This window comes from Procambarus clarkii, chromosome 1 (assembly GCF_040958095.1).
Source record: "Procambarus clarkii isolate CNS0578487 chromosome 1, FALCON_Pclarkii_2.0, whole genome shotgun sequence".
NCBI classification, from domain to species: Eukaryota; Metazoa; Arthropoda; class Malacostraca; order Decapoda; family Cambaridae; genus Procambarus; species Procambarus clarkii.
This window is the reverse complement of record NC_091150.1, coordinates 18,057,551-18,071,843: the sequence shown is the minus strand read 5'-3', so window position 1 is coordinate 18,071,843 and position 14,293 is coordinate 18,057,551. Positions and strand designations below refer to the sequence as shown.

General features: G+C 44.7%; 1 protein-coding gene across 6 annotated transcripts in view; it reads left to right on the top strand.

The window, feature by feature from the left end:
- EndoA (SH3 domain containing GRB2 like, endophilin-A) overlaps positions 1-14,293 on the top strand; it is a 181,463-nt gene that overhangs the window by 84,997 nt on the left and 82,173 nt on the right. For all 6 annotated transcript variants that reach the window (XM_069313639.1, XM_045733503.2, XM_069318296.1 and 3 more), the window contains 2 exons: positions 2,142-2,245; positions 11,151-11,254. In XM_069313639.1, the coding sequence (XP_069169740.1) occupies positions 2,142-2,245; positions 11,151-11,254 (208 nt within the window). The remainder of the gene's footprint in view (positions 1-2,141; positions 2,246-11,150; positions 11,255-14,293) is intronic.

The following is a 14,293-nucleotide window of genomic DNA, read 5'->3' as shown; positions in this document are numbered from 1 at the left end:
GAGGTGATATGATCACCACTTACAAAATAAAAACAAGAATTGACCAAATTGACAAAGAGGAATTCCTGAAACCAGCAACTTCACGAACACGAGGACATAGATTCAAGCTAAGAAAACAGAGCTACCAAAAAAATATTATCAAATTTTCTTTCACAGAGTGGTAGACGGTTGGAACAAGTTAAGTGAGTAGGTGGTGGAAGCCAAAACTGTCAGTAGTTTCAAAGCATTATTTGACAGAGTACTGGGAAGATGGGACACCACGAGCGTAGCTCTCATCCTGTAACTACACTTGGGTAATTACACCAGGTGTACACACACTTTGTGTGTGTGTACCTGGTGTAATTTTCACTTCCACTTTCTTGTGTGTGTGTGTGTGTGCTTACAGACAACGCACTCACTTTTGAAAGCCTTACTGTACCTGGTATGTAACCAGGCGTGTGTATTACAAAGTAGACTTTGTAAGCCAGTCTGTCGGGAGCAGCGTGAGGCATTGTTGGAGTGAAAACTCTCACCACAACACTACCTTCCTGGCCAAACATTACAAGTAATTGTGAGAACACAGCAAGATTAAAATTATGAATTAATGGTTTCTTGCCTGATTTCACCAAATGCATGTTGAAACTGTTCAGCACAGTTACATCTGCAAGGTGAAAAAACAATTTCGTCGGCTCCCTGAAGCTATTCGAAATGATATGTGCTATATTAGTTGGGGGGTCAGCAGTCATAGGAGTTCTTATGCTTACCGGGAACCACAAGCCAGAACTTGGTACCCTCAGAGAGGTGCAGGTAGCAATGGCCTATGAGGACTTTACATTTAAAGTATGTCATAATTGCCATCGACATCACAACCAAGGTCCTCTTGATCAAATTCATCACATTTTCATCGTCTGTGAGTGGTTTTTCAATCACATTAACCCATCGGGGACTGGCAGCTAGATGCGCATTCGTCAGCCATGGTTGCTCACTTGAAATTGAGTCTACCCACACCCATGGAGCATGTTGGGAAATGTTTTCAGCATGGTGGGAAATGTTTTCAGCATGGTGGATGCTCACTGGAGGCCTTAGGCATCCATTTATTACCCAGAATACTGCATGCGAGTTTTGAATCTTCCGATATACAGTACAGTACCTGTACCAACAAATGACGTTTCTTGGTCGGCGCACCACCCATCAACCAAGGTAGCTCGGTATGTGCGCTGCAGGGATTAATAGTAGACACCACCCAGAATGGGTCAATAGGCCCGCTGCAGTGATTCCTACTTATGTTTCACTATTCTTATTTTATTTCATTACTATTTATTCACTTCTTTATTAACCCATACACATCTATGTAGCTTTCTGAAGCTGATGTCAAAAATAATTTTAAATATTAGCGAACATAGTCATCAAAATACAATGACTAAGGATGTTATATTGCCTAGAATATAGAGATATTCTAGGTAAATGTATACATGACCAAACTAGCCAAAATACAGACTGACTACAGATGCATTCTCATATATATTAAACAATGAACCAAGTAAATTTTGATCTTACTTATACAGTATCAGACAAATCTGGAAATGAGGTATTTTTATGTGAGTTGTACTGTAGAAGTATGTGGTTGTAGGTCTGCATTAGACTTCAAGTGGTTCACATTGTATGGGTAGGCCTATTGTATATTGGTAGGTCTATTGTGTTGTGTATGGGGTAGCCCATGGTGTTGTATATAGTAAGCCTATTATTTTGGGTTTTACCTCATGGAGGAAGCTTTTGTAGAATTACTGTATTGAATTTATGAAAATGTCAGATGTTTTCTGTTATATTCTCAGTTCAATTGGTTGCTGATGCCAGTGTGGTGTTTCATATGTGTAAGATCTTTGTCATCATTTAACCCAACCCAAAACTGCATGTATAGTAATGGTGATTGCTCTGGAGTTTTTATTGTAGAGTTTGAATGATATTTTTTAACTGTTGAGATTTTAAATGTGCAATAGCAATAGATTTGCTGTTTAAATATTAATTTATTCATCAATTTTTTTCATAATTTATTAAAATATTTTTGTTTGATTATTTTCTTCATGCATAGCTGATAGCTGATTATTATAATGAATCAAACAGATGATTGACTTTGAGTAATACGATTGACACTTTTCTCTCAGGAGGTTCCCATGTCACCGAGGATGAAATCAAAATGGCGGAGGACAAGTTTGCCGAGTCGCTGCATTTGGCACAGATGGGCATGCATAACCTCCTGGAGAATGACGTAAGTAATTGTGGCAGCACTCGGTGTGTGACTGTCGCTATGATATAATGCACTATGTACAAGGTGGTGTTGTCATTATTAAGTGTTCCCAGTTGATAAGATGCTTTATAGTATTTTGTATACATACAATATTTTTTCAAGAAAATCTTTGATTTCCTGTGATGCATTGAAAAATGACTTATGACTTCTTAGCAGACCTAGAACACTCTTCATACAACTCATCTTAAGCCTTACTCGGCTAGTTTTCCCTGGAATATGATCCGCCAATTATTTTACAACCAGATCCCCAATTTGTGCTATATGAATGGTAGCAGGGAATTAAGGATTGGTCTCGAGTGGTCCATCCCTCCCCAGAGTTTGAGCCCAGCCTCAATCAATCGCAAGCTGGCTTCCTGCTCACTTACTTTGCTCATTTAATGCATAAACTCTAGCAAGCTTCCAGAAGTAAAACTGTTATCATTTAATAGATATCACTTGTGTATACCTGTAGTATACAGGGAGTGGGTTCTGGGAGTTCCACTCCCTAAGCCTGACTTGTGATAACTTGAAACTAACAACAGAAGGAAAAATGGGACTTGCCAGTAAGGAGGAAAGGCACCAGCTTTATTATAAAGCCAAAGAAGAAACATCAGTTCAGGAAACCTGGCCCAGGACAACACCAGCCTAAATAGGATGAAGGTCTTTGACCAGACTCCTAGCCGCTAAGACCCTGTTGGATCTCCAAAACCTCCGAAACCGAATATTGGCCCATGAAGTATTTGCAAGAGCGGCGGCTAAAACCATGAGATTACAAGTATCATGGGCCTGTGAGTAGAACATGGGATGGTTAGTGTTAATGACACTGCAGATTACCTGGGACAAACATGCCTTAGAACAAGTAACTAAGGAAACCAAAGTGACAAAGAGCACATCCACCAAAGCAGAACTAGTAGTGTGCAGGTAGCAACCAGCTACTGCTACCAGACACAACGATGATGCACCGCTTCCTAGACAACCCAAGCATCAATTAGCAAGGGACCCTTCTGGAAGCAACAATCTCATTCTTCAGCAGAAAAGAAGGAAATGGCTACATGGAAAGAAACTGCCCAACAGGGCCACAAGAACAGAATCCATTCTATTCACCTGGACTGTGTGGGTCTTGAACCGTGGACCCCACACGTGTGAGGCTGTAACTCTATCGACTGGGCTATAAGCAGTCTTATTTAACAGAACCCATGCCTCTAAACAAGAACATGAAGTTTCTCAACCTGACAACTAGAGGCTAGAACCAACAAAAACAGTGCCTTAAGAACAGAATAATAGTAATATTATTCAGATCAGAACAGAGTAATAGTGCCCTGGTAATGCTCTATTACTCATTCATCTATCCTTATCTCAATTATAGTATCTGTGCTTGGGGTTCTACTACCCAAAATCATCTACGTCCTCTTAATTACTCAACACAAATATGCTACTGTATTAGAACAATAACAAACTCTGGCCCCAGACAGCACCCGGCCCCTTTAGTTAAATCTTTTAAATTAATATGTTAGACGTTAAATCACTGCACATCCTCTCAAGTGTACTCTATATATTTAAAAAGCTGAACTGTAATGCCAATCCTAACCTTAAACACTTCCTAGAAGGTTGTAACAGAACCCATGGGTACCACACCAGAAACAAATACCTATTTGATATTTCAAGAGTGCAACTTAAATGCTCTGCAAATCTTGGGACCCAAAATGTGGAATGACCTTCCCAATCACATCAAAGTCTGTCCCTCTCTCAACCAGTTTAAGAGAAAAAACTAAGTACCCTCTAATAAACTCCATGTAACCTACCTTACTCCCTAAATGTTAACCTATGTCTTGCTATTTTCAAACAATATTGATTATTGACCAACTTATATTACTGCTGATATCTGCCATGTATAAACAGAAAGAAAATTGTAGTCATCTGGTTATTTAGTTAAAGTTACTTCTGCTGGTCTATTTCAATTTCTGCTGTTCCATCCTCGTGTAATTATTATCATTCTTTTTTCTTTTTCTCTTTTTCAATTCAATTTACGCTTTTAATCTCAATTAGTTTTAAGTTTTAGTATGTGTTTTTCCCACACCTTGCCCGAAATGCTGTGCATATTAGGGGCTTTAGGCATAGTATGTACTATCTCCATCTAGAAATCCAACATTCTGTTTGTAACTCATTTTGAATGTACATTTACCTGAATAAACTATTATTATATTATTATTAAGAAAAATATCCCAGGCTAAAGTATGAACCATGAACCAAGAGAGAAGAAAGAAGCACTAATACGCGATCCAAAGACCAATAAGGCTTGGGAAAAGCAACAACCAACTGGAGGTGAAAGTAAGCCCAAAACAACTTGTGAAACAGTGCCGAGGAAGTATAGATGCTGAACGCCAATAAAAGCGTCTCCACCAAAGCCAAACAGTAAGAGGTGACAGTATTAGGCATGAAGTTCTGATCAACAACCAACCAGGATAAAATAGAAAGAATTACTGGAAATGACACAGAAGAAACACAGTGAATCGAGACAAAGGCAAAAAGCGCGGCGAGGTACTTCATACTGTTTCCATGACCAAAGACACGGGTGGAACATCAACAAATGGTATATCCAAGTACAACAAATGTACTGTATCCAAGCTTGGAGACCTCATTTTCAGACAGACATAGCTGCTCCGGAGAAAATGCAACACCAGGCAACAAAAATCATTCCAGAGCCAAGTCATTTCTCATATCAGGAATGGTTGAGGGGTCACTGGGCTAACAACATTGCAAACCAGGCATGACTGGGCAGATCTCATTGAAACTTTTGAAATACCGAACAAGTTAGAGGATGTTGATCCGGACAATTTCTTCGAAAGGTCAGATGTAACACAAACAAGGAACAACAGTTTCAACCTCAACAAGCCACAATGTGGGACTGAGAGAACAGGAGATGCTTTTTCACCCACATGGTTATAAGCCCATGGAACTGCCCACCCGCCGAAGCAGTAATTGCCAAAATTGTGTTAAGTTTTAAAATCTACCTGGAAAAGATTATCAAAACAAAGCGGGGAACCTTCAACAAGCCGCCGGCTTCCTGTCCTCATTGAGGCCCTAGTGTTAGTGGCCTTTAGGTAAGTCAGGTAAACTTGCACACAATACAAATGGTGGTGAACCTGCATCCGTAACTCCAGACACATTGTTAGGAGGAGAAGGTTAAACCAGCAAGGTACTTCACTGGCCCTACCTGCTGAAAACAGAGGCAAAGGCAGAGTTATGGGAAAACACCCAGGTTTGGACTCAGAGCCAGAAAAGCTGGAAACTAGGGCTGAGCTGACCATCAGGGGGCCAAAACAATCACCAACCTAAGTATGTCTCCAACCTGAGGCATCAACTTAATTGGCAGAAAGAGGTACAGTATATGAACCCCCACCTCAACAAGTCTGGCCAAATGTTATTACACTTAAGTAATTACTCCATGGAATTGGGCTAAAAGTCAGATAAGCTGTCTGTGAGAATGTTGGACATATCACATACATGAAGCACTGGGGAGAACCAGGCCCCAAGAAACCAGAAGCTAAGCTACCAAAAGAGTCCAGCTCCAAAGAGGGAAGAACTGAAGGGACTCCTGTAATTCAGGGAATGAACCACTGGTGAGTTTTCTGAATGGATCTGGATGACGGATTCTGGAGGAAGATGAAGCCTCTGCAGGGCTTGCCACACTGATGCAAACTCGTGTACAATGCTGTGCTTGATGGAGTGAGCACCACTGACCTGGGAGGCCTGGTGCTTGTTGGTCACAAAGCCCCAACCAAGAACCGAGGCCTCTGAGAACACGTACAGGTACCTGGATGAGATTCTGGCAGATCTTCTACTCCCCAAGCCTGACTCGGGGCCAGGCTTGACTTGTGAGATCTTGGTCCAACAGGCTGTGGCTTGGAGTGGCTCGCAGGCCCACATATCCAATACAGTCGGTTGGTCCGGCACTCCTTGCATAAAACTATCCAGTTTTTCTTGAAGGTTTCCACTTTTGTTCTGGAAATATTTCCTATACAGTACTTACTGGGAGGATATTGAACAACCATGAAAGTTCATTGATTTAGCAATGGTGAAGGATGACACCACAGAAGCAAACCCCAAAATGCCTAAAGAGGAAACCAGTGAAGCAAAAGTTAACAATGGGTGGGTGGTGCCCAAACCCAACATTCCCGGTAATAATGACAGGCAGAACCTGAGAAATCAATATAACACCCTAAGCCAAACACTGCTCGGGGTAAATACTTTGCAGGTACGGTTCAGGCCCATGCATAAATGCTTGACCAGCTAACGAGTCACTCGGGGCTGATCCAACACCAGATGGTGATACTGCTGCTAGCAGAGCAGAGCTGCAGGCTGTAGGGAAAGAGATACTGGCTGATAATCCCAAATGAGGCCAATCAAGTATGAACCTGGGACAAAGCAACCGAGATGTCCACCAATTTACAAGAACTCGAAGCTGGGAAAGAACCAGATCCCTGGCTAGCTGATACACGGATCAACATGATGCCAAAACCTGCCAGATGTCGAGATAGGCCAGAACCTGAAACCTCAAAAGACATAGCTGGGTCATAAGAACCCCCAATAACCTGGTAAAGATGTGAGAAGCCAAATTTAAGCCAAAGGGCAGAACCTTGAAGTGGTAAGCCTGAATCCGTACTAGAAACCCTAACCAGTCCCAGAACCTTGGATGAAAAGCAATGTGCCAGTATGCATTCTTGATGTCCAGGGATGCCTTAAGAAATCCACCTGCAAACTAGGTAAATCTGAGCTAAAGTGGTCATGGAGAAGGTCTAACAGGAAATGAAGCTTTTCAAACCTGAAAAAGAAGAATTATCATGGAAAGGTGCCAAACCATTATGACCATATGGCACTTGGAAGGGGTCAGGATAAGGATTTGAGACAGGATGGGGGGAGGAATGGTGTCCAACCACTTGGACAGTCAGGGATTGAACACTGACCTGCATGAAGTGAGACCATCACTACAGTTCAGCCCAGGTGGTTGGGCATGTTTAAACCTGAGAGATCGAGAATGTATCTGCCAAGTCTAACATGGGGACCAGGAACAACTGGGTCATCGGCCGAAGGGAGGTCAACGTGACCATGCTCGAGTCCAACCACCTCATCATGATCATATGGAGCTGTGGGTAGGACATGTGACCCAAAACCCCTGACCCTAAGAGGGGGGAAAGGATCTTGGGAAAGAACCCAGAAAATCTGTCGATTGTGGGACCAGGAACCAGTAGAATGGGGCCAGACATCTCCCCACAGTCTCATCTAAGGGGCAAACTGCAAAAGGGCTGATGTGAAGACCAACAAGCAGACATGAAGACCACATCCTTCCATGATGTGTAATTGCAGCATTGAACAAAGGAGGAATCAGTTGAAGGAAGCACAAGATACTGAGATCCAACTCCACAGGAGGCCTACCCCGATCAACAGCAGTTGAGACCCCAACCCTACTGAACTGCTTCCAAGCAAAAAAGCCAGAATACCTTTACAAAAGTACTTGACTGAGGGGATGAAAAGCAGCAGCCATAGCTGAAATAACAGCTAAAATGGCATTCTCAGAAAAGAGGAGAGGCAGACAAAAAGGGTTAAGGACCAGGCTGATTTGAAAGACCAGGACCAGCACAGCCTGCCGACACGTGAGACTTGCCAAGTAAAAAGCTTGCACCACCTCTCGAAGGAAAGAGGGGTGAGGAACCTGGATAATGCTACTGGAGCTGGAACTGCAGGCACCAAGGTAACCATACTGGAAACAGAAGGAAGAATATCCAGGCTACCACAGAGCTGATCTAAGAACAGCTCAATAACTGCTGAGACACACAACACGGCTGCCAAGTGAATACAAGCCCTGAGATCCTCAGTGGTAAGGGCTCCATTGAACACAGGCAGCAGCACATGGAGCTGCCAACTGCCCACATCCTAGGAGCGCACAGGAGCAAATAAACAGTTCTCAAGCGGCACAAAAGCAGCACTGCCCAAGAACACCAGAGATATGGAACTCACTTCCCACCACTCAAGCATCTGGGATAGGCAGAAGCCCTGTCAAGCCCCCAAGGATTGGAAGAGATTGTCACCCGGGACAGGTCAGAGACCTTGTACCCAAGTCAAAAAGCCGAAGTCAACCCAAACTCATGAGAACAGGTCCTCTAGAAAGCAAAGTCCACTAGGGAAGCAAAGGATTCTGCAGGAGGAGCCAAAGAATGTTTGTATGTGTCATCAGATGAAAGGCAGGATGACGGGTAACCTCCTGAAAGAAAATTCTGTAGGACTGAATGGCACATGGAAACACACCCAGGGGGGGAAGCAGCCAAGAAATCAAGCTTATTAAAAGAAAATGGATAGGAGAAATTCTTTTCCTGGGACAAAAGACCTTCATTGGATAGAACCAAAAACCAGGGGCAATTGAATGGCACCCATGAACCCCCCCTTCTCACTTCTCCCCCTATCCCTAGCCCCTGGTTCTAGTCCAGGGGCCAGCCATGATTACCCTGGACCAGAACCATATTCAACACCCACTGCCTGGTACAAATAAGCATTGTCCCACAGAGCAGGATTTGAACCAGGTTGTTATTGTGAAGGTGAAGGCTTTGCAGCCTTGGTGGGAAGCTCGACTGACTCTGCCATCAAAGTGGATGGGTCAACTCCCAAAAATGGCCGAGTTACATTCACAGCTAAATTCTGACCTGATTCCAAAACCCTCATACATTTTGGAGCCTGAACAAGGTAAAAAGGGTGAGACCGGATGCTGGGCACATCACACCAGCAGGGAAAAGAAAAAGAGCAAGCTTACACTTGGTGGAATTCGTCCTCTCCACCAAAATGTAAACACCATAGGGGCAAACTCTGGGGCATCCAAAAGAGCACCTTGCTGTAAACTATGAACGTGGGAAAAATGAGCCCACAAAGTGGCAGTTCAGTTTCTTGAAAAGTCTCCTGTTCTGAAGGAGGTTGTGATAATGTAGAGGTAGGTAAAGTCCTGCAACATTTGTCTCCAGTGAGCCCAAATGTTACAGGACTTTGGGTTGAAGGTTGGGTTGATCGACCCAACAGGCAGCATGGTGAAGATAGACTGAATGATCGTTGGCAAGTAGCAAATCCACCAATTGCTGAAAGTTGCATAACAAGTGGGAGCTACAGCTAAAAACTAACAAAAACCCTAGGAATAGTCAAATGAGCTTACTTCAAGAATATAAAGGGAGTTATTTATCTGTATAAATCTCTGGTACCCCCACTTGGATTATTGTATCCAAGCTGGAGACCTGATCTTCAGAAAGACACATCTCTGGAGATAGTTTTACACCGGGTTACAAAGCTCATTATTGAACTAAATTGACTCTCATACCAATAAGGGTTGAGGGCCACAGAGTTAACAATACAAACCAGGTATGACCAGGTTGATCTCATCAAAACTTTTAAAATATAGTACTGAACAATTTGGAGGCTATTGATCCAGACAACTTATATAAAAGGTCAGATGTAACACAAACAAGGAGCATTGGTTTAAAGCTCAACAAGCCACAATGTTGGATAGAAAACAGGAGTTGCTTTTCCACCCATAGGGTTATAAACTCATGGAACTACCTACCTGCCAAAACCATAAATGCCAAAACACTTTTGAATTTGAAGATTGAGCTCAGTAAAATTATCAAGACAAAAGGGGAATGCCTTTAACAAGCTGCTGGCTTCCTGTCCTCATTGAGGTCACTGGAGAGATAGTGGACTTTCAGGTAAATTCAGGGTAAATTCCAACTTGCATGTAGTGAGGGTAAGCTCAACACGTTGGTCCATGACCTGGCATTCTGTAGCCCACAGGGGAAGGGAGGGAATTATTAGGAGGAAAGCACCAAGCCATTATGACTATATAGCACTTGGAAGGAATCAGGATAAGGATTTGGGATGGGATAGCAGGGGGGGGGGGGGATGGAATCTTGCCCAACCACTTGGACAGTCTGGGATTGAACGCTGACCTGCATGAAGCAAGACCGCCGCTCTACCATCCAGTCCAAGTAGCTGGGATCCCACAGGGAAGTTGCCAGGGCATGATAACTAATCAAGCCGGACATCCAGGAACAAGGGACATTCATCAGAAGAACAGACACCAAACTCTGCCTACGAACACACCAGAGAAGGAACTCGGACAGTGCAGGAACAACGCTAAATGTGTGCCTAGGTAAGATGGCCCTAAACACAGCTCAAAATGCTGAAAATGTTTTCAAATCACGCTCAAGTATACTCAAGTGTGGCTTGAAAACATACTTGTGAAGCTAAGGTACACAACTAGGAATGATACACTGGTGAAGAGGCCCCTCAGGATAGACTTCAATGGATGGCCAGCACTTACCTTGGAGAAGAAACGGAACTTAGGTTACTAAGGCGGCTAAGGAAGGCGAGATGTGGAACATCTCGTATCAGCAACAAGATGGCAATGCTAGAATGAAGCAAGGACACTGCCAGCTGGTGGCTTTGTACACATGCACTAGATCATTTCATATCAAGCTGTTAGTGAACCCTTTCATTTTCAGTGATCGATGCTTTATTTTCACAAACCTCGTTGTTATTGTCTTGTCTACTTTCTGGGTAGTTTCCCAGCGAGGTGTGATTGTGACAGTCCCTTGCTTCTCGTGCCGCTTCACGGGGGAAACTGGCCAAGGTCTATGGTCAAGCACTCCTGCAGGCCATCAAGACAACTTTGACTTGTGGGGCTTAATATTTGAAAAGTTATCACGGCAACATAGCATCAGGGATGCTGTATGGTATATACATGACAGTTTTGTATGTAGATAAACTATATTTTCTCCAAACTTTAATATGTTGAATATTAGTTATTTATATTATGTATGATGAATGTATTGTTAACCAATTTCTTCTGAAACAGGTCGAGCAGATATCGCAACTTGCAACATTCGCAGAAAACTTGCTTGATTATCACAGACAGTGCACTGAGATCTTGGAGGTGCTAGCAGGAACTCTCCATGACAAGTAAGGAAAAATATGAAAAGCACTGTTTTTCATTTTTTTTCCATTTTCATTATTATAAGAGATCTAAATGTTAAAAAAGATGTGCTTAGGTGGCAAACGTGAGTTTATGAGAGACCTAAATTCCATATATGGTAACTCCTCATTTGTACAGTATCTTTTTCTGTTGAGAGCCCCTTCAGCTTCTCGGAGCTATATTGGGCTGATGTGCATATATTAGACCATGGCAACAGTCAATTGATAGAGTTCTAGGCCTACCGGGGACCAGTGTTAGACCCTGGCCCCCCCCCCCCTAATATGAGGCATGACGAGCAATGGCCTATAAACACCCCCCATGAAATTGGAAGCAGTCTGTCTGCCATCTACCAGGAAGGTAGGTACAGTATTCCAAAACAAATTACAGCTGGTTAACCCCTGGGCTGCTCTGGGCTTTATGGCCTTCAACACCCACAGGCGCAACCAAAAAAGTAAAAAAAAAATATTTTGTCGTATAAAAGTGTTCATTTGTGTTCCCTGATCACGGGAAAAGTAATATAAAAATTGTAGGTGGCAAATATTTTGGCTGCAATAGGATGGGGAAGTCTGGCAAAAAAACAGCGTTGAATGTAATGAAAACGCCATTTTCTTGGTGAGTCCCGGAGTCTCTTTGGAGCTACCCAGGCTAAATGGATATGTATATCTTTCTGGCATCAGTCAATGCATGGAGTTCTTGCCTACCAGGGACCACAAGCCAGAACCTGGGGCTCCCCTCTAAAGAGGCACAAGGAGCAATGGCCTATAGAGATGCCCATGTGGTTGGGAGCCTTCTATGTCTGTTATCGACGAGGACAGGCACCCAGAAAGGTAGGCGCCCCAAAACAAACCCCTATTCTGGTAAAACTATTGCGACTGAAGGCCGAACAAGTGGACAGAATTGAAAATGAAAATTAGCAAACTAGCATGAGGTCGTCATGTCATCGCACTGCTGTCTGCGCAGCCCCCCCTCCCTCCCCAGGAGGGGAAATGGGGAGCCCCAGACCCACCCGCCGGCGACCCAACCTTCAGTTCTTAGGCTGGATGTCAAAAAGTGTGAAAACACCACCGACCAGAGGGAGGGAGAGAGGGAGGGATACCGTAGAGCCTCCAGGACTCGCCCAGAAAATGTTTCATTACATTCAATGCTGGTTTTCTGGGGGGGAACCCTGTCGGCTCCCCGGAGCTACTACACCACAGATAAGGAAAAGAGGGAAGGATCCGAGAGGCAGATGCCACGCGCCCTAACATAAAAACAAGACCACAGACGAAATGAAAAGACTTTGCAGACAACCCGGGAGACCTGAATCCCAGAACAGGAAGGAGGGAAGGATGGAAACCCGGGCAAACCAAAATGCGTCCATGGCCCCAGAGGCCAAGACGTGCAGAGAACAGTGAAGAGCCGCAACCGAACAACAAGGGAAGCACCCCCGGCCTGACCAACCAAGCAGCAACCCAAGGACCCCTCCGGAAAGCAGCAGACCCAAAAAGAAGGAGACTGCATCAAACAAACAACCTATCACGAGGATCAAATGAGGCAGAAAAACACGGGCGCCGGAGGAGAGCCGGAAACTCCCTGACTGCCCCTAGAGGTCAACACCAACAGGAGGAGACCTGAAAAACAAAACAAAAAACAAAAACACACCGGAACCGAAGGGATCACGACTAACCGAGGAGAAGAAAGAAAATGACCACCCAGGCCAACGACCAGGACGGCACCAGAAGCGCAAGAACAGGCCGGAGGTGAAACAATGCCTAAGACAGCAAGTAGAATGAAGCAGAAGGAACTGCAACACCGAACTCAAGCTGGAGCGGCTCCGCCAGTGCCACCCGAGATGAGGCGACAATACATGGCACCAGACAACGGTCCCGGAACAACCCTGAAGGGAAAGACAAGACAACCCTATCAAAGAACCCTTCGCAGTGATAGGAAAACTGGAAGGACCGCCAGGAAAAATGCACACTGCTGCCGAAACGAAGCACGCAGGGGGATATCAACAACGAAGCCACCAGTGCCCACACAAGTCACGAGAACACGAGACAAAAACCCCAAACACGAAGACTCGAGGGGGAAGAACAAACCAGCCTTGTACAGGGCTGGACCGACCTGCAAAAATAGGTGGAGCCGCAGTAAGCCCCTCAGGATTGGAAACCGAGTAAAGCAGCATCCCCAACCAAGACTGGTAAAACCAGAAGGAACAGTCGCCAGGGAACCAGGATCCCAATCCTGGTGAACCGAAAAGGAACCAACCCGAACGAGCAGACACGCCTTGACCGGGAGGAAATCCCCCCCCCCCCCAGGACCCCTGAAGGACCCACATGGCCAAACACCAAAGAGCCAGGGAGCCCAGGCAGAGGCCAACGCAGAAAACGAGCACCACAAACTAAAGCGCGAGATGCGAAGCGAAAAACAGCGACCCTGCAACCCAAAGGAGCAGTGCAACCAGCTCCAGCAGGGAAGAATGACGCACGCATCTCCGAGGGTATACAGGAGGAGAACTCTGCAGGACGTGTACTGCCGGAAAACAAAAACGTACGTTCCGGAAAAGGAACAAAGAAAAGCCGTAGCCAGGACTGGAAACCCAACTACCCCTGTCCCAAGAAAAGGAATCAGTAGGGCCAGGAGTGGTGACTGGAAGTCCACAACCTCCCGCAGACATTGCAACACAGAAGCCTGCAGTGAGAAACAAGGAAAAAGGGAAAGAACTCGATACCAAAACTGAACATCGGGGTAGTCCAAAATCAGGGAACTGAACATGGACAGAGGCCCACCCTAGCACCCAACAACATTATAGCCAATAAGCACTGATAATGATACACAGCCATGTGGAGCATAGAGGGAGGAAAGACGGAAATAGGCAAGGAAAAGACCGGAATACAGACCAAGTAGCAGCCGGTAACGCAATGTACATGACCAACCACAACGTGCGGTGTGGGTGGTAGCACATACACAGAGGGACACCATGGATATCAGGGTGCAGCCAGGCACTGAAGATAGGCAAGGAAGGAGTGTCCAGAGATCAGAGACCG